At 45.9% G+C, this 23,766-nt stretch overlaps 1 protein-coding gene across 5 annotated transcripts in view; it reads left to right on the top strand.

Moving 5' to 3' along the window:
* Positions 1–23,766, top strand: part of LOC102882841 (inositol-pentakisphosphate 2-kinase) — a 125,719-nt gene that overhangs the window by 13,848 nt on the left and 88,105 nt on the right. For 2 of the 5 annotated variants that reach the window (XM_025040458.1, XM_025040457.1), the window contains exons 1-2: positions 11,399–11,530; positions 20,842–21,054. The exons of 1 other annotated variant lie outside the window; for it this stretch is intronic. In XM_025040458.1, coding sequence (XP_024896226.1) covers positions 11,480–11,530; positions 20,842–21,054 — 264 coding nt within the window. In that variant the 5' untranslated portion in view covers positions 11,399–11,479. Of the gene's footprint in view, positions 1–11,398; positions 11,531–20,841; positions 21,055–23,766 lie in introns of those variants that run through there. 2 more of the 5 variants (XM_025040459.1, XM_006922803.3) reach the window with 1 other exon arrangement.

The following is a 23,766-nucleotide window of genomic DNA, read 5'->3' as shown; positions in this document are numbered from 1 at the left end:
AATGCCCCCATGCCCTGTCCACATGCTGGTGGTAGGGCTGGCTTCTGTGCCTGCATCTCCCTCCTGGCCAGGTCGGGGCCACCAGCTGCCCTGGGCCTCGAGAGAACCTTTCTCTGGAGGTGTGTGTGAGCCAAGGGCAGACCCAGGTAGAGGGGTGAGACTGAGGCCATTGCGCCTCTGGATCCCTGTGGATATGTCTCCTGCTGGCTGAGGGGAACAGTAAAGAAGAAATACCTGTAGCACCTAGCCCCCAGAACCTATAGCTCCCCAGCCTCCCCAGCAGATCTGGAGAGACAACTTTCCATTCACTGGACCTGCTCTCCCCATCCACCCAGTTGTGATGTAGGCCTATCACCACCCCCTGCAGTTTCTCCACGTTCTCTAGTTCTCCAGTTTCTCCACGTCCTCTAGTTTGCCCACAGGTATTTACCAAACACTTCTCACTTGCCAGGTGTGGGCTTGCTACTTCAGCAGGCACCCTACTGAGACGGCACAGACTTGGTGCCAGGCATGGGATGTCCGGGTGTGCTGGTGAGAAGCCACCATGTGAGAAGCCATCCTGGCCCACACTGTGTATCTGTGCCTTGCCTCCCCCTAGCTCCACTCTCTGTGTCTGTGAACCGAAATGGTAGAGTGCTTGCCCTAGGGTGGTGTTGGACTGAGGGAATTCTAGAGAAAGTCCTAGGGTAGCCTCTGGCACTTTGCTTGCCTGCCCCTGCTGTTTCCATGGCAGACCCCTTAACCCCTGGTGACACGTTGGCTCTGAGATATGGCCCAATGGGGACCCTCCCGCCACAGTGATGTCCCTCCCAGAGGCTCCAGGAAGCTGCACCTGCAGCTCTTGATGGCCAGTCCTAGGCTCACCTAGAAGACCCTAGCCGCCCACCTGTCAGGATTTGTGAGATTCAATGTGAGGACGAGCTGATTTCCTCTTCTAGCAGCAGGCTACATTGTTCATGGCCGCCTCTGATCTTGAGGTATGGATGCTTTCAGAGTGACTTTGGCTTCTGCCCAGATAATTCGGTCTTGTAAGCAGCACTCATTTTAAAACTGGGGCATAATTTACTTATAGGAAGATGCAGAGTTGTTGTGCTCCTGTAGGTGACCCTTGTTGAGGGTCACCCTCACATGACTTCCAGCTTCAGCTCCTACCCCCAGGCAGCCCTGAAGCCTTACTGCAGTGATCAGGTTCTGTTCTAGACTTCCATGTTGATGGCTATGCCCAGGCTGCCTTTGTATCTGGCTACCCTGACAGGCATTGGAGTTTTGTGTGCTGGTGGTTTTTCTCTGAACATTATGCCTTTGTGGTGATGTCTGAGTCACCAACACCTCCTCCCTTTGGTGGACCTAAGGGTCACCTGTGTCTGGCCCTTTGTAGCACAGCACTGTGAACAGCCATGTGTGAGGCTCTGTGGACCTGCACTCTCACCTTTTTCGGTGATTCCCATGAGGTGAGCCCATCTCTCCTTGTTCAAGATGGACATATAGTCAGCCACCCTGGTCCCCTGGCAAAAAAGCCAGCCCCTCCTTGGGCTCTGCCCCTTTAGTTACCTATTTCCTGGGCGTGGTGGGGCTTAGTGCCTAGAGGGAGATATTTTCCATAAATTGTGTGCAGTAGGGCTGGGGTCCAGCATGACGGGCCTCAGCCAGGTCTGAGGATTATCAGGCACTGCCCCAGTAAGCAAAAGCATTCCAATTTCCAGGTCCCAGGCCCCGAGACCAGGAAGGGCTGACTGGCACGTGTGCCAGCACCCGAGAATGGACATTTCTGGCTCCCGATGTGATTCTGAGGCTCAGGCAGCTGAGCAATGGGGGTGTGGGTCCAGTCCTGGTTCTGCCTTTCAACCTCTTCTGCCTCTTTCTTGTCTTTTCTGACGGTCCCACCAAGAAATGATATGGAGTTCAGTTTTTTACCTGAGAAAGGAGATCCCTTCCGGGAGAGAAGCTAATGGGCTCATGTTGGTGCAGACTGTGAAGTGCACAGTCCTGGGTTATGGTCTGCCCTTCCAGGCCTCTCCCAGCTGTTTCATTTCCTCCCTGGACTCCATCCAGCATGGAAGGGTACAGAGGGCCTGGCAGGGGCCTGGGGACAGGAATCAGAGCTGAACCTGCTGAGGCTGTAGGCTGGGCCTTGGAGCCACTCCGTTTTTGGGTGCCATGGAGCCTTCTGTGATGCCTTCCTCAGGACGGCTGCCCTGGGTGCATCCTTTTAGATTGTGGGCTCCAGCCATTCTTATGCCCCTCTCCCCTGACCTGTCTGAGCAGGTGCCATGTAGGAGTTTGTTTTTCTCTAGTTGCCAGCAAGGCTGTGTGCCTATGTGAGTGATGGGAGGCATATGGTCTAGAGTGGACCTGCAGTCCATCTCTTGTCCCTCATTTTGACTGGACCTTGCATTCTTATATCAGGCTTTTGTTGAAGTGCATTTATGGGAAGTTGATCTTGTCTTCGATGCCTTCTGTTTCTTCAGTACGGATTGATTCAGCTCCTTGTTGTATATCGAGACCAGGGTTACATTGGTTTGGGTTTCATTGATCTTTTAGCTATAATTACATGCAGGAAGACATAGACTTTAAGTGCATGTGCACACCAGGCCTGAGCACATATGCCGTTCTGCTGCTGCTGCTTTCTTATTGCCAGGCTCTGATCGTCTCATCTCCTAGTGTTCTGCATTTGGATAACATTTCAGATACTGCATCCTTTTTAGTGGTTTGTGTCTGTTTCAGTATTGTTTCAGAAATCATTTTATTTGTTTACTTTTCATTGAGATATAATTTACTGTTTTTTAAACTTTTTAATAGTTTTGAAAATTGTCATATTGTTTTTTTTTTATTAAAATGAGCTATTTTTTGGATGATAAGATACAGAAACTACACAAATTATAATTGTATAGCTTGATGGCCCCACATAGCCCCATAGATGTGGCATGTTGTCAGCATTCCAGCTGCTGGTCCCTGACTCTGTCCAGGGGTATTGGTTCTGGCTTTGCCTCACAGATTTTTTCCGTTTTCGACTTATTGTAGGCAGTTCCATTTGTGTTTTGTGTGTTCACTAAGCGTTTTGTGTTGTGAAGCCGCTGTTGCTTGGATTTGCACATTGTTGGCATTTGTCATTGGTAGGGTTCTTGTGGACTCACCATGCTTCCTTACCCAGGTTTGGGCTGTCAGACTCCATGCCACTGTGAACATGCATGTGGATGGTACTTAGAGTGGGGCAGGTGGGTGGGTGGAGGGTAGGCAGTTTCCAGGGTAGTTGTACCAGCAGTGTAGATATTTCTGGCTCTCAGCTTCCTCCCCACCTACACTGGCATTTTCCTTGTTAAATTAAGGCCTTTCTGATCTGTGAGTCCTTGCTGTTCTGGAGATGATTTGCATTTCCCCATTTAGAGACCTTCTTGTGAAGAGCCTATTAGCCAGCTTTTCTGTGGGGTGTCTGCCTTTTCCTTACTGACATGTTAGAGTTCTTTATGTACTGTAGATATGGATCCTCCTGCTCTCCTTCTGACACTGGTGCAATAAAGGGAGCCAGCATGAGAGGTCTGGACAGCCTAGAGTTCCAGATGCGCCTCTGTCCAAAATAGCTTGGCCTCTTGGAGCCTTAGTTTCTTTGTCCATAAAATGGGAGTGAATTCCAAGAACTTTGAAATAGATATCAAGTGAAATTATATAATTACAGAGAATTATAAGAGTGCTAGCTATTGTTACTAATATTTTTTTAAATGGGAAACCTCTAACCCATTATGATGGCTAAAATCAAAAGAGAGACGAAAAACAAGTCTTGGCTATAATGTGGAGAAATCAAAACTCACACTTTGTTGGTAGAATGAAAAATGGTATAGCTGCTTTGGCAAATAGTCTGGTTCCTCAAAGTGTTAAACATAGAGTTACCATAAGACTCAACTGTTTGCTCCTGTGTATATACCCAAGGGAATTGAAAACAATGTTCACACAAAAACTTATAAAGTGTTCACAACAGCATTATTTATATAAAGCCCCAAAGTCGAAACCACCCACATGTCTATTAATGGATGGATAAATAAAATGTAGTCTATTCATAAATTAGGATAGTGTTTGGTAATAAGAGGTAAAGTGCTGGTACATGCTACAATGTAGATGAACCTTGAAATCGTTATATTCAATGAAAGAAGCCAGAGATGATTATATATTGTGAGGTTCCCTTTATATGAAATGTCCTGAATAGGCAAATCCATAGAACCTGAAAATACATTGGTGATTTTTATGGTCTGGGGAAGGGGAACTAGGGAGTGACTGGTAACGGGGACAAGGGTCTTTTTTCTGGGGTGATGAAAATGTGGAAGGTTGCACAACACTAAATATACTAAAAAACACTGTACTGGATACATTAAAAGGGTGAATATTACAGTACATGAATTATGTCTTTAAATTTTGTCAGGGGAGAGTCTTTTTGCTTGCTAAAGAGGATTTGGGTAGCTTCTTTAAGCCTTACAGTTGTGGTACCCATGTGTGAGCTCCACGGGACAACTTAGGTACCTTCTCCTCTTCCTCAGGTTCAGCCTTTCTTGTTAGTGTAATTATCATTTTCTTTGAGTAAGTCTTGTGTTTCTAGTTAAAGTAGTATTCAAGGGTTAAGGTTTTTTGATGTCACGATTATAAATGTAATTGCTGTTTTTTATTATGTATTCCTAACCTAACAATTTGGTAGAATTAGAGATCTATAAATGATCTTTTTCGAGGTGTTTTTAGTGCATTTTTTAGAGAAAATCACCTGCAAACAATATGGAATTAATTTAAACTTCTGTTTCCTCTGGTCTCTGTGAAGTGTGGTAGGAGGTTCTCTTGCCTTGTCCTTTTAAGGGGAGTAACACCAGTGCTTGTCCATTATTTATTAATTTATTCTGTTGTTTGTTAATGTTTGCTGTCATTTAAAGTCTGTGTAGGTGGATTTACTATAGCTATAGATGCTCTTTTTATAACACTAAGAAAGAAAATTACCACATCCATTTTTCTGAAGCTTCGCTTGAGAAGTGAGGCCAGGTCGTAGTGAATGCATCTTAGTGCAGATGACATTCTTACTTTTTAAACATTATTTTGTGGTTCAACTTCTGACACGCTCACTATACTGTATGGTTTACTCACTGTGCTTATCTATCCTGATCCCCGGCAGGTACCTGATCAGTGTTTTTTAAATTAAAATGAATAGGTTCCTCTGGTTTTGTGTTCCTGGGGCATGTGAATGATTTTCAAGGTGGCCTGTTACTTCTGTTTGCTGAGGACTTGTCCAGGGCTTTTCATGCAGTCGTCTTGGGTGTCTAAGCGCCCTTCTTTGAAGGGAGAATTTTTGGAGCTTCTGTAGGAGTTCTGGTATGTCCATTGAGCCTATGGTGACTGCCCTCTCTCCCCTTCCACTGTCCTGTCTTCTGCTGTGAGTGGACGTGGCAGTAGACAGAGAAGCTCTGGGTTTCAGCTCTGGTCCTGCCATAGCGAGAGCCTGCCTGCCCAGGATGTCGGGGCAGGGTGTGGGGCACTGGCCTCTGGATCCCTGGTTTAGTGACATGTGCGTAGCACAGACTGTCAGCCTTGATGAACACAGTTTCTTTTTATCGTTAATGTGTGTTTTTAGTATAGTCCCGCCCTCAGCAGAGTACCCTTTTGGCAGCGAGTCCCAGGTTCTGATATGAGATGTTTTTATTTTTTGTTTATTCGATTTCCTGTTGTTTTGTCTTGTATGCTCTTTTTGATACATTATTGAAAATTTCAATTTCCATCTGCATGCTTATATATTTTTCAGTAGCTTTTTTTTTGGAAGGAATTTTAGATGTACAGAAAACTTTTAAATACATTTAAAAATTTTTGTTCTATGGGGGGTTGCATAACATGGGTGGAATTTCTTCCTTTTTTATAGTACTGTGATGTCAGTCCATCCCACTGTGATACCATTTCCGTAGGGAAACAGTCTGTCTTGAAAAGAAGGTTGTGCCCTTTATCCTGCTATTGTATCTTCTTTATGTTGATGCTAATTCTGATTTGTTTGTATATTGTTAAATGATTGTGATTGCTAAATGCTAGATCTCTAGGTAACACATTTGTGCCTATCTACCATTGTTAAGTATTTTGTGCTAGGCTGTTTGGGCCAGTGAATTCGTGTTGATAGGTTTAATCAACCTTTGGCAGTGACTTTAATTTAATGCTATAAAACCTCTATCTCGAAGTAATATCATTGAGTTTAAAGCTGTATTCACTTCACAGGCCTGAGCCCCCTCTTGAATTTGATGTGTCTTCTGTGGAAATGGGGTTTAACAGGGCTGACAGGCTCTTGCAGAGGGAGCTGGCCACACAGAAACACGTGTGTGTCCCCATGTCACAGGTACCCCCTCTCTTCTTTCTAGTCCTCAGAGTTGCCAGGTCTCCCTTTGATGCTAGTGAGTGGTGAAGCCCTGTGGCTTCTCTGTACCAGTTTTGGGCGGGGAATCCATCACTCGATCAATATCTATTGAGCACACACTGTGGCAGGCCAGCGTGGAGCTTGAGTTGCTCTTTCCTCTTGCCTACCTGTCTCCCTATTCATCCCCATGCCAGGGAGGGTAGGGAGGTGGGCGCCCAAGGCTGCTTTCTCCGCCCTCAGGTCAGAAGTAGTCAGTTACAGCTGCAGCAGGTTAGGTGGGGCTGGCAGTAGATCCAGTAGGCACAAAAGTACCAGCAGATAATAACTATGGGAAGTGAGAGCTGAGAGGAGCCCTCCCTCCCTAAGCACTAACTGCCTTGTGGTGCAGCTCTGTCCCAGGCTGGTGCCCTGCCCCTTGGGGTTCCTGGTGGACATTTGTTTTTAGGAGCAGCTCCCTAGGGCAGGGTTCTGGTAGGGACACCACTTGGAACTGGGAAAGTGGCACTGGATGCTTCAGGGGCTTCTCACTCTGACTAGGGGAGAGAGAGGCTGTGGTGCTGATGGTCACTGATGACTGAGCCAAAGGGGCTGTGATTCTGGTCATTCGGTGGTTCTCCAGGATGCCAAACTTTGAGGTCCCAGCTGGGACAGAATTAGGTCCTAGGGCCTGACAGTGTCTGCTGTCCTTGCACCAGCAGCACCCATCCGAGGCCAGGCATGCAGTATGCACTGGTAAAGGCTGAAGACCATGAAAGCTACCCAGTAAGGTCCTGATGAAACTAACTAGCTGGTGGAGTTTCACTAAGCCTGCATAGGAAGATGGGTGTGGGGTAGTACGTTAGGAGCCTCCCAGACCCTGCTTGCAGATCAGGCAAGGAGCCTGGCAGAATTGTAGGACAGGCAGCTGGCAGTTCTGGAATTCCTGGGCTGCCTCTCCCCAGTGCAGGCTGGTGGTCCCTTCAAGGGCCTTGTGGGACCTGCTATAAGTGAGTGGGGCTGGATCAGCCCAAGAATTGCAATAAAGGAGTTGAGAATTTCAAATCCCAGCTTCATACCTCGTGGAAATACTGAAGCCAGCACTCCTAGCTTGGCCTGTGTTGTGCTTGTGCTTCAGATGCCACATTGCTGGGGTCAGGATTGGGGCTTGGTCTCAGTCTCCCCATGCAGAACTCCTTTCTAGGTCCAGCACAGGTGTGTCAGACTAAGAGTTAGCCTCTGTAAGCTGAGACTGATGACCTGTGCCCATTGCAGAGATGCCCACACAGTTTTCTTGATGGGAGTGGACAGCAAGACCACTGCAGAACAGACACACTGCCCTGTTGGGGCTGAAGGGTCTGGCCCACATGGGTTGTTTTTCAAGCCCTAGCATTCCTCATAAATGAGCTTGATGTGTTGCCTGTTTCGCTTATGGGCTTGGGTTTTGTCACCTGCCTTAGCACTGGGCTGGGTATTCCACACACATGCCCCAGTTTACAGCCAGGCTCAGTGAGGGGGAAGGACCTGCTGGGAATCAGCCAGGACACGCACCCAGGTAGCAGGCTCCATGGTTCTCATACCTGCTCTTCTGCCCTGTGGGTTCTGGGGGGACTTCCACGGCCAAGGACAAAAGGAGCTTCTTGTCCAGGGCTCAGGCATGGTGTAAGGACCCAGGTCTCTGGGCTTTGGCCACTCTTGTTCTTGCACCTAGAGAACCCCGCCCCCCACATTCTTTCATGCTCTGACCTGATGCATGTTTCTGCCTCTGTACCTGGCTCAGGTATGGGCCTGTCCAGCATATGCTTACAGTTTATAATGAGTCACAGAAGATGGGTGCCAGGTGATGACGAGGTGCCGGCCCCTTACAGGTCACACCTGGCCCTCAGCCTGGTCTTATAAAGAATGTTTTACTCAGTCTTGTAGATGTCTACGCTGCTTTCAAACCACAGCAATGGAGTTGGGAGTTGTTGTGACAGACTCCATGCCTGTGTGATGGCTAATTTTCTGTCACCTTGGCTGGGCTGAGGGATGCCCAGATAGCTGGTGAAACATCGTTTCTGGGTGTGTCTGTAGACGGTGTTTCTTGAAGACACCAGCATTTGATTTAGTGGATGCCTCCCCACTGTGGGCAGCATCCTCCAGTTTGTTGGGGCCCAGATGGAACAAAAGGCAAAGGAAGGGCGAATTCTCTTTCTTGAGCTGGAATGTCTGTCTTCTGCCCTTAGATGCCAGAGCTTGTGGCTCGGGCCTTTGAACTCAGACTGAATTACACCACTGGCTTTCTTGAGTCTCTATCTTGCATGCAGCAGATGGTGGGTGTGACTTAGCCTCCCTAACCAGCTGAGCCAATCCCTATAATCTCTCTCTCCCTTTCCTACCCCTTCTCCCGCTGTCTGTCTGTCTGTCTATCTATCATCACCGCCCCCCCCCCGCCCCAACTCCATTCTGTCCATATCCTCTTGGTTCTGTTCCTGTGGGAAACTATGACTAATATAGATTTTGGTACCAAGAGTATGGAGCTACTTGGAGTCTCTTCCTGTTTGCCTTCCTGTTCTCATCCTCCCATCCTTGTCTCTGCTCTGGACCCACCACCCAGAGGGGTTGCTTGGCTTCTTCCTTGGGGGTGGGTTGAGGTCTAGGGCCAGGACCTCTCCAAAGGGACCTTCTCTGCCTGTGCCCTGAGCTGGGCAAGATAGGAAGAGGCAGATGGGGCCTTTTGCCTGGAAAGTCCACACACTCCCCATGGACACCAGGCTCTTGGTCTCATCGGGTTGCTGACTGACCCCTGTATAGGCCTAGCACCCAGCGACTCTCTCTGAGCCCCAGGTCTCATGCCCATGGACCCAAGGCTGTGGCCCCAGCATCATACCAGCCTGCTTTCCTGTTTGTGTTCCAGCAAATTTTACCTGCAGAACCACATTTGAGCCAGATGTGCCTGTGGGGCTGTAGTGTGCCAAGCCCTGTTCTAGGAGTGCTTCTCCTCAGGTGGTCAGTAGAAGCCTGTTTTCTGTAATGTAATCTCTGCTTCTGTGTCTGCTTCTGTCTCTGGATCTGGCCTCCTCGATATGGTGGGGGCCCAAGCATCTGGTGGGGGCCTAGGCTTGATCCTGGACAGCACAGCACTTCCCATGTGCTGCTTCTCTGGGGACCTTCAGAGGTCTTAGCATGTTGATGGTAGTTGGAAATGCTGGCTCTGGAGGTGTTGGTTCCACTGGAGGCAGGAGGAGAGCTGCCCATCCCTTAGTGGGCCCCAGCCCCTGTGGTAGCAGAGGTTAGTGTGTTGCAAGAATGTCCTCATGGGAGCCCCCTCTTCACCAAGCCCCCATCCTCATCAGTGGTTGCTAACTTACTATTTTCTCTAGTGCAGCACTCCCCCAGTTGGAATTGCTCACTCAGCTCCCTCTGTGTACCATTCCGTGGGTACCGAATCCTAGGCCCCACCTCTCGTCACCTTGTTCAGGCTGCATCACCCTCTTCTTGGGGGCAGTTGCTACTGCCTCACCACACCGCATTGCTGGCGCCCTCCTTGTATTTGGGGCTCACTCATCCTGGACCTCTGGGTCCTCCTGACTACCTCCTTGCTCTTGTTGTGGTGGTTCAGACCCAGCCTCCATGCCCCTCCCACCGACACCTCCCAGACCCCTTTTTCCCCATGCCTGGAGGACTGGATTCTGGATTCTTGGATTCAGACAGTCCTTATCCAGAGTGGTCACTTCCAGTGCTGGGTCTAGGGGGTTGGTATGGGGGAGCTTGGAGAGGGACTCCTAGGGGGAAAGCTGAGGTTGAGTGGGGATGAGAGGAGAGGGGATGGGCTGGGTGGGAGCAAGGAGCATGCTGTACAGGGTGCGCGTGTGTGCGTACACATATACATGCTTGTGTGTGAGCAAGGGTGTGTATGTGTGAGAGAGACTAAGGGTGTATGTATGGGTGGTCCACGGGTACGTGTGTGAAACAGGATGTGTGTGAGAGGGCAAGACTGTATGGCCAGAGTGTGGGGGGCCCTAGAGAGGAGAGTGGGAGCTCTCTTATAGGGAGGTGGCATACATGGGGTGAGAACTGCATGGGCTCTGGTTACTGAATTATAACTGATTAAATTCTTACCATGCACCCAGGTTACGGAGGAGGAAATTGATGCGTGCCGTGGTGGATGGCTGCCCAGAGCCTGAACCTCATGATGGGAACCCAATGTATCCTGTCTCTGTGGATTCTCACCCTGGTCCCAGAGCCCTCACCAGGACCCTAAGGCCGTCATTGGAAAAAGCCCCCAGGCCCGACTTCCTCCTTACCCAGTCCTCTGCTTCCTCCTTTGGGCCTTCCTCTCTGGGCCCTCCCCACTGTCTCCAAGTCTCCAGCTACCCACCAGGCTCCCAGTGTTTCTAAAGAGCCAGGGACCTCCTGCCCGGCCTTGTGCTCATGCTGCTGCTGCTGCTCCTCCTCCTGCTGCTCCTGCTGCTGCTCCTCCTCCTCCTCCTCCTCCTCCTCCTCCTCGTCCTCCTCCTCCTCCTCCTGCTGCTGTGCCCCGCCGCCCCCACTTTCCACCATGCCAGGCTTTGAAATCCCCTGTGACTTTTCCTCCTGGCCTGAAGCTTGTCCTGGGCTTCCCCCCACCCGCCCCCCCAGCCCAAACACATCTGGCCCTGGCCCCACGTGTTTGTGCAGGGTCCACATTTGTGTGGGTGAACTTGCAAGGAGGCCGATTGTGACCTCATGCTTGAGCTCACCAGGCTGTGTCAGGGCTTGCCCCGTCTTGGCAGCTTCAGAGCAGTAGGCAGGGCGTGGGCTGGGAGTCTTCGTCAGGAACAGCAAGCAGTCAGCCTGCCCACACCAAGGCAGCCCCTGGAGGGATATCACAAAAACACTGCCACTGCCTCCTGGAAGCCCAGACAAGTGTCCTATAGTCCAGGAGGCATTACCTTTCTTCCCCAGAGCAGCTGGGGAAGTTTGTGGGCTGGGCTGGGGTGGAGGCCCAGGCTGGATCCCCTTCTGGATGATTATGGGTGGAAGGTGTGCGGTGAGGCAGGGGAAGTTGCAAGGACAAGCACACCCACAGCTGGACTCTCCAGTCATTTGGTTAATGTCACTGCTCTGAGTTCTTCCCAGGATGGGGAGGCATGTTCCGAGACGGACTTAAGGTCGCCCAGGATGGTGCGAGGCAAGAGTGAGGATGCTTTGGTCAGAAAGAAGTACAGACAGGTGGGCTGAGTGACCAGGGACACGGTCTTCACCTCTCTGACCCTCATCCTGGCCTGTGACTGGGGCAGTGATGGGGACTCCTAAGTTTACATTCTCCAGATTGGGGGTAGGATGCTTCAAAAACATCTCAGTTGTTGTCTTAAATAGCTTTACTGAGGTATAGTTGACATATAGTAAATTGCATATACTTAAAGTATTCAGTTTGATAAGTTTTTATATGGGTGTATACTCATGAGATTAACAGCATCATTGATATAATGAAGGTATCCATCATCCTATGTTTCCTGGACCCATTTTTAATCTCTCCCCTCTTCCTCCCCAGTGACCTCAATATACATTCGTTTACATTTTCTAACATTTTATGTAAATGAAATTATATAGATATATTGTGTTTTTTGTCTGGCTTTCTACTAAACATATTTTTAACATAAATCTGTGTTGATGTGTGTATCAGTAGCTGCTTCCTTTTGATTGCTGAGTACAGGCATACCTCAGAGATGTTGCAGGTTCAGTTCCGGACCACTGAAATAAAATAAGTATATAAAGTGAGTCACGATCTTTTTGCTAGTGAAGGATGTTGCCTTCAATTTGTAAAAAAAACACTTGCAACATCTGTGAAGCTCAATAAAATGAGGTATGTCTGCAGTAGTTTGTTGTATGGCTGCACCACAGTTTTTTTTTTTTTTTTAAATCTATTTTCCTGTTGATAGTCATTTAGTTTGTTTTGTTTTGGCTGTTACATGTGTTCCTACATGAGTTTTTGTATGGGCATATGCTTTCATTTCTCTTGGGTAAATAACCTAGAGATGGATGGCTATGCCATATATCAGATACCTGCTTAAATTTTAAGAATCTGCCAAATTCTTTTCCCAAGTGGTTGTACTACTTTACATCCTTCTCTACCCCAACAGTGCTGGGGAGTTAGCATCAAGCATTTTAATCTTCAAAATGCTAAAATCTACATATTCTAGTAGATATGTAGTAGTATCTCATGCTAAAATATACATATTCTAGTAGATATGTAGTGGTATCTCGTTGTAGTTGTCATTTTCCAATGTTGAGCATCTTTTCATGTCATCCTTTCTCATGCCTATATCTTCTTTGGTGAAGTATCCAGTTGGTTTGCCCATTTTTTTTGAGTTGATTTTTTACTGAGTTTTAAGAGTTCTTATTTTCTAGGTACAAGTTTTGTTTTTTGTTTTTTTGTTTTTAATCAGATACCTGATTTACAAAGATTTTCTCTTAGTCTGTTACTTGTCTTTTCATTCTCTTGTCTTTCAAACAGCTTAAGTTATTAGTTTTAAAGTCTGAATTACTAGTTTTCCTTTTATGGGTCATGTCCAAAGTCATGAACATTTTCTCTTGTTTTATACTCAGTGTTTAAGTCTGTGATTCATTTTTAATTAATTTTCATATATGCTGTAAGGTATGGTTAGGTATCTCTTTCCCAAGTTGCCTTTATACCTTTGTCAAATCAGTTGGCCACATGTGCAGGTCTTTTTCTGGATTTTCTATTCTGTTCAGATCTGTTCGTCTTCTTTATGGTAATACTATACAATCTTAATTACTAAAGCCTTATAAATATTGAAATCGGGTAGTGTTAGTCTTTCTACTTTGTTTTCGTTTGAATCATTTTGATTATTCTAGGTCCTTTGAATTTCCATATAAATTTTAGAATCAGATGGTCAATTTCTACCAAAAAATGCTGGGATACTGATTGGCACTATGATGAATTGAAAGATCAATTTGTGAAGAATTGGCATCTTAAGAATATTGAGTCTTCTGGCCTGTGAACAAGGTATAAGGTATATCTCTTCATTTATTTAATTTCTATTAACAGTATTTTGTGGCTTTTAGTGTATAGGTCTTGTACATCTGTCAGATTTAAACATAAGCATTTAATAATTTTGATGCTATTGTAAATAGCATATAAAATTGTTCACTTTCTGATTGTTCATTCCTAATATATTGAAATAAGTTTGATTTTTGTATATTGATCTTGTATCTTGCAACCTAGCAAAACTCATTTATTAGTTCCAGTGGCTTCTTTGTAGATTTCTTTGGATTTTCTAAATACAGATTTGTGTGTCATATGATTAAATATAGTTTTACTTCTTCCTTTTCAATCTGGATGCCTTGGTTTTTCTTGCTTCATCGTACTATATAGGCTGAGAATTCCAGGACAATGTTGAACAAAAGTGGGGAAGCTCAGTTTTTCACCATTAAATAGTATTAGCTATAAGATGTTTGGAAGATGCCCTCTATCAGGTTGAGGAAGCTCTCTTTTGTTTGCTCAGAGTATTTATCAGGGATGGATGCTGAATTTTGTCAGATCGTTTTCCTGCATCTTTTGAGATGATCATATGGATTTTCCTTTTTGTTTGTTAATATGCTAAATTACACTGTTTTTTTTTCCTCTCCTAATGTTAATCAATTCTGCATTCTTTAGATAAGCTCCACTGTATCATTATTTCTTATCCTTTTTATAGATTAGTGGATTCTATTCAACAAAATTTTGTGAAGAGTTTTTTGCATCTGTGTTCATCTGGGATATTGGTCTGTAGTTTTTTTTATACTGCCTTTGGTTTTGGTTACAGGGTGATGCTGGCCTCATAAAATTAGTTGTAAACTATTTCTTTTCAGTTTTCTGGAATAGTCTGTGTATAATTGGATATATTTCTTTCTTAAATGTTTGGTAGAATTCACCAGTGAAGCCAACTGAGCCCAGCTTATTCTGTGTGGGTTTTTAACAACTTCACATTCAGTTACTTTGATAGATAATCCAGGTTATCTGTTTCTTCTTGAGAGGATTTTGGTAGTTTATGTCTTTCAAGGTATTTGTTCTTTTTATCTAAGTTACCAAATTTATTGGCGTAGAGCTGTTCCTGATATTTCCTTATTCTTTTTAATATCCGTACTGCTGTCACTTCTCATTCTTGGTTTTCGTAATTTGTAAACTGCCTTCCCTACTCCTGACAACACACCATTTAGTCTGGCTAGATAGAGGTTTATCAATTTGATTGATTTTTTTTTTCCAGAGAACTTGCTTTTGGTTTAATTGATTTTTCTCTGTTTTTTCTATTTCATCGATTTCTACTCTGATCATTATTATTTCTTTTTCTTTGGGTTTCATTTGTTTTTGTTTCTCCTTCCTTCCTTCCTTCCTTCCTTCCTTCCTTCCTTCCTTCCTTCCTTCCTTCCTTCCTTCCTTTTTTCCTTTTTCTATTTTTTTTAATTTTTATTGAGGAAAACATATAAAGCACAAATCATAAGTGTGAATTTTTGTTAACTGAACACATTCATACAACAAACACCCAAGTCAGGAATCAGAGAAGCCCCTCTTGAGGGTGCTCTCAGTAACTAACCCTCTCCCAGCCTGAAGGTCACCACCACTGCCCTGAATTCTACCAGCATAGGTTAGTTTTACTTATTCTTGGAACTGTATACATAAAAAGGAATCACATAGTATATATTCTTTTGTGCCTGGCTTCTTTCACTCAGCATTGTGTGAGATTCTTTTCTGTTGTCTATATAATAATAATTTACTCATTTTCATTTCTGTGTATTCTGTCGTGTGACTGTATCACAGTTTTTCCTTCTGTTGACAGATACTTGGGAACTTTGTGGTTTTGGGTTTTTGTAAATGATGCTCCTATAAACATGTCTTATCATGCACACGTGTAAACATTCCTCTCCAGTAGGGGTGGGAATGCTGAATGGTAGAACAGGTGTGTGCTTACTGTTAATAGATACTGTTTTCCTAAGTGGTTGTACCAGTTACACTTCCACTACCATGATGATGAGAGTTCATAAGGGTTTTAGGCAGGGCTTGACAATCTGTGTTCTGGTCCACCATTGATGCTATCCAGTGTCTGTTGAGTGACTGAGTGAAACGCAAGACACTGGCTGAACTGAACTGAACTGGGGCTGGCTGAACTCTCATCAGAGACCATCTTGTCCCAAAGACTCACCCAAACAAGAAAGGCCCTCCCCTAAGGAATGCACAGCCTATACAGAGGGTTTAAAACTGCTCCAGTGGGGTTTTGGGGTTCTTTATTCAGTACTAGGGAACTTGTGGTGTCTGGGACATGGCGGTGAGGAGCATGGTAGCCGTCAGGCAGACTTGAAGGCCTTCATCTCTCGGCCTGGAGGAACCCCATGAACCATTTGGGTAAAGGCCTAGAGGAGTCTTGTTTGATGCAATCAAGCATGGTGAGCTAGGGTGAACACCAGACTCTTACCAGCTTTGTGTACCAGGGCACCCAGGCTCTTGGCCTTATGACCCTCAGTCTGCTCATCTTTTGAAAGGGTTCATCTCCTCAGGGCTGATAGCTGTGCCTTGAGCTTTGCACATAGTTTTTAAGATGGAAGCTGAGGTTATTGATTAGATTGCTCTTTTTTCCTAACAGTCATAAAGTGTTGTAAATATCCTTCTGAGTACCTACTTGCTTTTGTGGCATCCCACAGATTCCTATATTCATTTCATTTTCATTCAGTTAAAAATACTTTCTAGTTTCCATTTTGAATTCTTTTTTGACCCACGAATTACTTAGAAGTCTGTTATTTAGTGGCCAAATATTTGGGGATTTTCTAGGTGTCTTTTGGTTGTTGATTTCTCATTTAATTCCCTTTGGTCAGAACTCATACTTTTTATGGCTTGAATCCCTTTAAATTTGAGACATGAGTTTGGTCTGCCTGGGTATAAGGCATGGAAAGAATTTATGTGTTGCTGCTGTTGACTGGTCAAATTAGTTAGTAGTGTTGTTTGTGTCTTCTATATCCTTATTGATCCTCTGTTTACTTGTTCTATGAATTGTTGAGATAGCCGTTGAACTCTCTCTCCTAACTTTAATATTGGATTTGTCTATTTTTGCAGTTCTATCAGCTTTTGCTTCATGTATTTTGAAGCTCTGTTATGAGATGTGTAAACATTTAGAATTATTATGTTCTCTTTGTGAATTAATCTCCTTATTGTGAAATGATCTTCTATCTCTGGTAATATTCTTTGCTGTGAAATCTACTTTATCCAGTATTAATAGAGCCATTCTAGCTTTCTTTTGATGAGTGTTAGCATGGTTTATCTTTTTCTATCCTTTAACTTTTTAAAACAATTATATTTTAACAGCTTTATTTATGTAATTTACATATCATACAATTCACTCATTTCCAATGTATAATTCAGTAGCTTTTAGTATATTCACAGAGTTGTGTATCTGTCATCACAACCAATTTTAGAACATTTTCATTAGCCCCCAAAGATACCTCATACTCCTTAGCTATTATCCCCTCCAACTTCCCAACCCCACCCCCAACCCAGAGCAACCATTAAATAACTTTGTCTCTAGAGGTTTGCTTGTTTTGGACATTTTATGTAAATGGAATCATACACTATGTGGTCCTTTGTGATTGGCTTTTTTCACTTAGCAGAATTTTTCAAGATTCATGTATTTTATGCCATGTTTCAGTAATTCATTTCTTTTTATTACCAGGTAATACTCCATTTTATTTGTCCATTCATCAGTTGGCGGACATTTGGGTTACCACTTTTTGGCTATTATGAACATTTGTGTACAAGTTTTTGTATTGATGTATGTACTTATTTCTCTTGGATCTATACCTAGGATTGAAATTGCAGGATCATATGATAATTCTTTAACTTTTGGAGGCTCTACCAGGCTGTTTTCCACCACAACTAAACCAATGTTTTTCCGTATCTTCACTAGCACTTGTTATTTTCCTTTTTTTTTTTAAATTACTGTCATCTTAGTGAGCGTGAGGTACTATCTCATTGTGGTTTTAATTTGCATTTCCCTAATGTCTCCTGATGTTGAGTATCTTCTCATGTGCTTGTTGGCTGTTTATCTTTTTTGGCGAATGTCTATTCAAGATCTTTGTACATTTTTTAATTGGGTCATTTATCTTTTTATTGTTGAGTTACAGAGTTTTTTTTATATGCTCTGGATACTAGACCCTTATTAAATATAAGATTTGAAAATATTTTGTTGTGTAGGTTGTCTTTTCACTTGATAGTGTCCTTTGATACACAAAGTTTTAAATTTTGATGAAGTCCAGTTTCGCTACTTTTTCCTTTTGTTCATCATGCTTTTAGTATAACACATTTAGTGCCAACAAGGTCATGAAGCTTTATCCCTGTTTTCTCCTGAGCATTATAGTTTTAGTTCTTATATTTAGGTCTCTGATCCATTTTGAGTTAATTTTTTATGTGATGTATATGATCCATCTTCATTTTTTTTTGCATGTGGATTTCCCTTTGTCCTAGCACCATTTGTTAAAAAACTATCCTTTCATTATTGAATTATCTTTGTGCCCTTGTCAAAAATAAATTGATCACATATGTGAGGGTTTATTTCTGGACTCTTCTGTTCAATTGGTCTATATCGCCCATCCTTATGCCAGTACCACTCTATTGTGATCACTGGAGCCTCATACTAAGTTTCGAAATCGAGAATTTAGGCTTCCCACTTTTATTCTTTTTCGATGTTGTTTTAGGCATTCTGGGCCCCTTGCAATTCCATATGAAGTTCCATTTCTACAAAAAAGTCCATTGGGATTTTAATAGAGGTTGCATTGAATCTCCAGCTAATTATTTTTTAAAGGATTTAAATAATAAGAAAAACGTCTTTTATATTTATCAGCGTAGTTTCACTCCTCCTTGTAAATCTAGATTTCCATCTGGTATTGTTTTTTTTCTGCCTGAAGGATTTTATTTAACATCTTGTAATGCAGATCTGCTGGTGATAAAATCTTTTCAGCTTTTGTATGTCTGAAGTCTTTATTTCACCTCTATTTGTAAACCGTTTTCACTGGGTATAGCATTCTGGTTAATTGTTTTGTTTTGTTTTGTTTTGTTTTTGTTTTTTTTTTTTTCAAGAAATCGCTACACTGGCCATGCTTGTCGGAGAAATCCACTGTCGTTCTTATGTTTGCTTCTCTGTAGTAATGTATTCTTTTTCTCTCTTGCTGATTTTAGTATTTTCTCTATATTACTGGTTTTAAAGTATTTTTTCTATCCTCATTTCTTTTCTCCACCAAACCCACAGACTCTAGGTATTATTAGGCTCCTTGAAGTTCCACAAGCTCAGTCACGCTGTTTGGTGTTTTAGTCTCTTTTTTTTCCTCTTTGTGCCTTTCGTTTTGGGTAGTCTTATTGCTGTTTCTTCATATTTACTCATATTTTCTTTTGTGTTGTATAATCTGTTAATCTCATCCAGTGCCTCTTTCATCTCACATGTTGTCACTCCACTTTCTATACCTTTGGCATCCTGAGCCTGTGGAATCAGTCCTGCCCTGTCTCCCAGCTCTGTCACTATGTCATTCTTAAATCCCCACATCGTTGCAGGGCTGTTCTTCTGCCCATTTGTGGGCGGTATCACCTGTGTTAGGATGCTGGGCTCTGGATTTTACATGTTGGGAGATGGCACTGTTATTCCTGTGTGTGTTCTTGTACTTTGTTCTGGGATGTAGTTGGATCCTTTCAGGTTTTGCCCTTAAACTGTTGGTCAGGGCCAGAGAGCATTTATCTAATTCCACTTTGGCCAAGGACTGTGCAAATGATGGGATGGTTCCCTCTGTCCTGCTGGTGGCCCTTTTCCAGCCTCAATGGCTCACTCACAGGCTTGCACCGACTGTCCACTATGAGGAATCAGAGTCCCTCTGTCTGCAGGTCTGCCATCATTGCCACCTATCCACCATCTTCCAGCACCTCCTCCTCTGCTCAGGCCTGCGAGTCGCTTCATACTCTTTCTGCTCTGTGGCCGGAGGAATGAAGATTGTCGTGGAGCTTGCCTACACCTGTCTCTCACTACCTGATGTCTATTGGCTTGAAAACCATTGCTCAATCACATCAACTTCCCAGTTATTTTTAGTTTTTCCACATGAGAGGTAGATTCAGTCCCTGTAACAGCCTTGTCTGGCAGAGATTGCAAGTCTCCATCTCCATTGTCTTTGAAAAGCTGCTTAGGTGCTCAGGGGGCCCCCTGTTGGGAGGTGGGCCTAGGGAAGATTTAGGCTGAAGCTGGCAGGCCTATACCTGTGTGTCCTTGCTTGTTGTGGCGTTTAGCTGTCCCACCTCTGGACAGCCTCTGAGGGTGATATGATGCCTTGTGAGATGTCTGCATTCCAGCTAGAGGTTCATAAGTGTGTTCTGTTCTTTTCACCCAGTTAGGCTTGTCTGGAGGTTTGGAGATATAACGCAAGCTGACCAATGCTTTCCTGAGCTTCTGGGCGCCTGGCAGGTTCTGGCAGGCCCAGGGCTGGTGTACAGCTGGGAGTCAGAGCTGCTACTCAGGAAGAGGCAGGTCCTGCATAGACATGGTTTATGCTTTAGGCTTTTCCTGGGGACAGCAACAGAAATCACAAGGATGAGCTGACTTGCTTTGGAAAGAAACCGGTGTCTTCATAGAATGACTGTGTTGGTTGGTGGCTGGGGCAGATGAGCAAGACACACCCTTGAAAGGGTGAGCAGTTATCCTGACCAGATCATACTTCATTTAGCTAGTCTCCCACTGCAGAGAAAGGAGTTACTTTCTACATTTTGATTTTTTATATTATAAAGAGTCCTACCTAGTAACATCCTTATATATAGCTTTACACATTTTCCCAATTGTTTTCTTGGACTAAATTCCTGGACTTCATATTAGTTTATTATATTAGTCTAGTCAGATTAGCATATTTGCCTAGACACTCATAGTAAATGAATGAAAATGTTCCTATCTTTGCTTCTCCTTCCTTCCCACCCTGCACATCCCCAGTAGCCATCCTGGGATGTGCAGGGTGGGAAGGAAGGAGAAGCAAAGATACTTCCTGCAGGCCTGGCCCCTTGCTTGGGACGGAGCATGACATAATGGGAGGCCCCAGCTGGCCCAGGACTCTAGTCCAGTTTCTCTTGCCCTCTTGGCCATGGGGACTCCTCCCTGAGCCCCTGTTCCCCCTACCATGCCCCTTCACCTCTCTTAGGCAAAGCCCTGATTGGGTATGGGAGTGGCGGCATCCTCTTTCCTGTGTCTGGCAATTTCAGCTCCATACCTAGGTCCTGGGCAGGTGAGTAGGGTCTCTTGAATCAGCCACACATGGTGGCCTGTCGGCTGGTTCTGAGTGCTCCAGTCTCCTCACATGGGCCTAGGCCTCCTTGGGCATAGGCATCACTCAAGATGAGTGAACAGATGGGTCAAGATCAGGCAGCAGAAGGGTACTTCTCTGAGCCTCTTTCTCCCTGTGTCAGGCTACATGCATTGCATGCTTACAGGACTGGCTGGCCTGGTTCACTCTCATGGAGTCTCTTCTCTACACAGGCATTTGGACAGGTACACACAAACCACAGGAAGGTGGCCGCAGATGGTGAGAGCCGAGAGGAGAGTCTGATCCAGGAGTCAGCCTCCAAGGAGCAGTACTATGTGCGCAAGGTGCTGGAGCTGCAGACTGAGCTGAAGCAGTTGCGCAATGTGCTCGCCAATGCGCAGTCGGAGAGCGAGCGCTTGGCCTCGGTGGCACAGGAGCTGAAGGAGGTACTGTGGGGCTGGGTGGGCTGCCCATGTGGGTGAGGAGAAAGCCCCCATGTGCTGGAGAAGGGGACACACTGACAGTCGTCTCACCTGGTCTGGGGTCTAGTACGTGTACTGGCTCTATGCCTGAGCTGGTGTGAATTCTGGGTCCCATGGGCAGCCTTTTCCTTAGGTGGGAAGTGGGGCTGTAGCTTCCACCTGCTGGCTCGTGATGACGAACTCAGAAGGGGCCGTTGCAGACGGTGACTGGGACTAGCTTGGAGTCATGGCCCCGATGAAGTCCTAGACGTGAGAGGCCTGGCCAAGTTGAAAGCACAGGGCAAGCAGCTAGTGATTTCTGAGGGAAGTGGAAAGGTGGGCCACCAACTCCAAGATGGGATGAAATACCAAGAGCAGCTGGGAATCTGCGTGAGCTGCAGTCCTAGCTGTGGCATTGGGGCCCCTGGTGCTTGGGGCCCCAGGTTTCTCATCAAGGGAGAGTGACCTTGTTCTGGGCCACAGAAAGACTCACCCTCTGCCCTCTCTTCTCCTGGGAAGGCAGTGACAGGTGACCACACAGGCAGATGGTTCTGAATGGCGGCCAGCTCTGAGGTACACACCACAGACATGAGGGTCCCACAGGGCTGGGGACACCAGTGAGGTTTGGGGCAGAGCCCAGGAGCCAGCAGCAGTTGGGAGCAGTCACACACCCTGCTTTGTTTGGGTCAGAAGTTGTTGAGGCTTGTAGGTCTGGGAGGAGATTGACTTGTATCTTAGGGGTGGGTAACCCTCGGAGGCCTGGAGCTGGAGTATATGATCTCATTTTGCCCTGGTTGGGGTGGGGAGGAAGAGTCGTCAGGGCTGAGGATTTGACCTCCTTGTTGCCTAGCCCAGGCACATTCTGCCCCTTCCCGCTTCCAAAAGGGCCTGTCCTGGGCTAAGAGGAGAGTGCTGGGGCTTGCTGACTCCTGGCTTTAGGTGCCAGGAAGTGAGCTCAGCCAGTTCCACAGGCTGTTAAAGAAGAACAGGTCTGGTGGGGTTGGGATCCCTGCTGTTCCTGTTAATGCTTCAGGAGGAAGCTTGCCACTCCTCATACATCCTCAGCTATCTCTTTCTCCCAAGGTCCAGCCTGTACCCCTGAAGTGCCTGCAGGACAGGCCAACGTGGAGCCTTCCTGGGTTCCTGGTTGGGGTGGAGGCTCTCTACTGCCATTAGCTTGGACCAGAGTCCTAGTCAGTGTCCCCTCCATTGCCAGCTCAGTCCATACCCCTCTCCGTTCCTTCTCCCACTCTTGTCCCTCTCCCTTTCCCATGGCTCTTCCACCAGTCCTGGCCCTGCTGCTTCTGCCCAAGCTGCTGTGCCAAGCATTTCTGTGGCTTCTGGCATAGCTGTCCCCCCTCCTGCATGAGGCTCATGCCCAAGGCTCAGGCCTGGCTGAGGAGCCTGGACTGTGGGGACATAATGCCAAATACTGTCCCTGATAAACACCAATTCACTTCTGTCTCAGGATGACCTGGCCTCACATATCTTGCGAGGTGACCCCATGAGATGCCCCTTTCACTAGGGTGTCTGTGTCCCGGTGCCTGATCCTGCCTCATTCACATTTAGACTGATAAGGGAGGAGGAGCTGGGGGGGCACAGATGGTTCCTGAGGGAGTGGACCTCGTGAGGAAACACGTTCACCCAGGGAGCGGGGCTGGACCCAAGTTGCTTAGGTATGACATCCAGCAGCCCCCCAGGAGATCAGGATAATTGGTGAGGGAGGGTCCACAGGGCCAGGGTAGATGTCTCTGCCTGGGCAGCCTGCATAGAGTAAGCTCACTCCGCTCCCAGCCTCTGAAATTATACATGAAAAACAACTTACCTGCCCATACACTTTGTGGGTTTTCCAGACACCCAGGACACCCAGGAGAAGGCGCCCCTGGTCCCAGGCAAGTGCATTTGCTGCCCTTATCCTGCTACCCACTCAGAGCCAGCCTTTGCCAGGCAGCTATAACCGTGGGTACTGGGGCTTCAGAGGAGTCGAATTCTAGTTTATTATATTTACTTAATTTCGGTGAAGTACGATCAATCCCATGTGCCTCATGGCTACACTGTGCGCAGCAGAACTCTGGAACCTTCTGTATTCCTGTAGAACCATGTTGTCTGGCCTACTCTGGGACTCTAGTCAGACCAGAGTCAGTGTCTGCCTCTGGACCACGTGTCCAGCCTGAGCAGTCACTCATCACCTTGGTAGAAGAAAGGCAGTAGGAAGTGCGGCTTGGGGCCCAGGCCCATGGGGCTAGGAGGAGAGAGCCAACCTTGCCTGTGGGATCATTGCCCCAGCCCCGCTTTAGTTTGTTTCTCTGGCTCACATGGTCATCACAGGTATCTACGTGAGGCTAGTCCGTGGGTTCCTTCACCCGATGCTCCCTTCTGTACTTGTCTTTTTGCTTCCCCTCAACCTCCTGCCTTGTCTCTCCTGGGGCCTGGCACCCCACCATGGACCTGGGCCCTCCAGGGAGAGTGGGTAGGGGCCTGACCAGGTGCCAAAGGACTGGTTTGGCCCAGGTCCTGCCCTCATGATCTGCTGGTGCCTCCTGCCCTAAAGCTGCTTCTCTGCTGGTCCGAGGATGGCCATCCCTTCTGCGTGTTCCTCCATTGACCTCTGCATGGTTTCTTTCTTTCTTTTCTTTTCTTTTCTTTTCTTTTCTTTTCTTTTCTTTTCTTTTCTTTTCTTTTCTTTTCTTTTCTTTT

Source organism: Pteropus alecto, unplaced genomic scaffold (assembly GCF_000325575.1).
Source record: "Pteropus alecto unplaced genomic scaffold, ASM32557v1 scaffold129, whole genome shotgun sequence".
In the NCBI taxonomy this organism is placed as follows: Eukaryota; Metazoa; Chordata; class Mammalia; order Chiroptera; family Pteropodidae; genus Pteropus; species Pteropus alecto.
The sequence above is the reverse complement of the archived record's forward strand: the minus strand, read 5'-3'. Positions and strand labels throughout refer to the sequence as shown.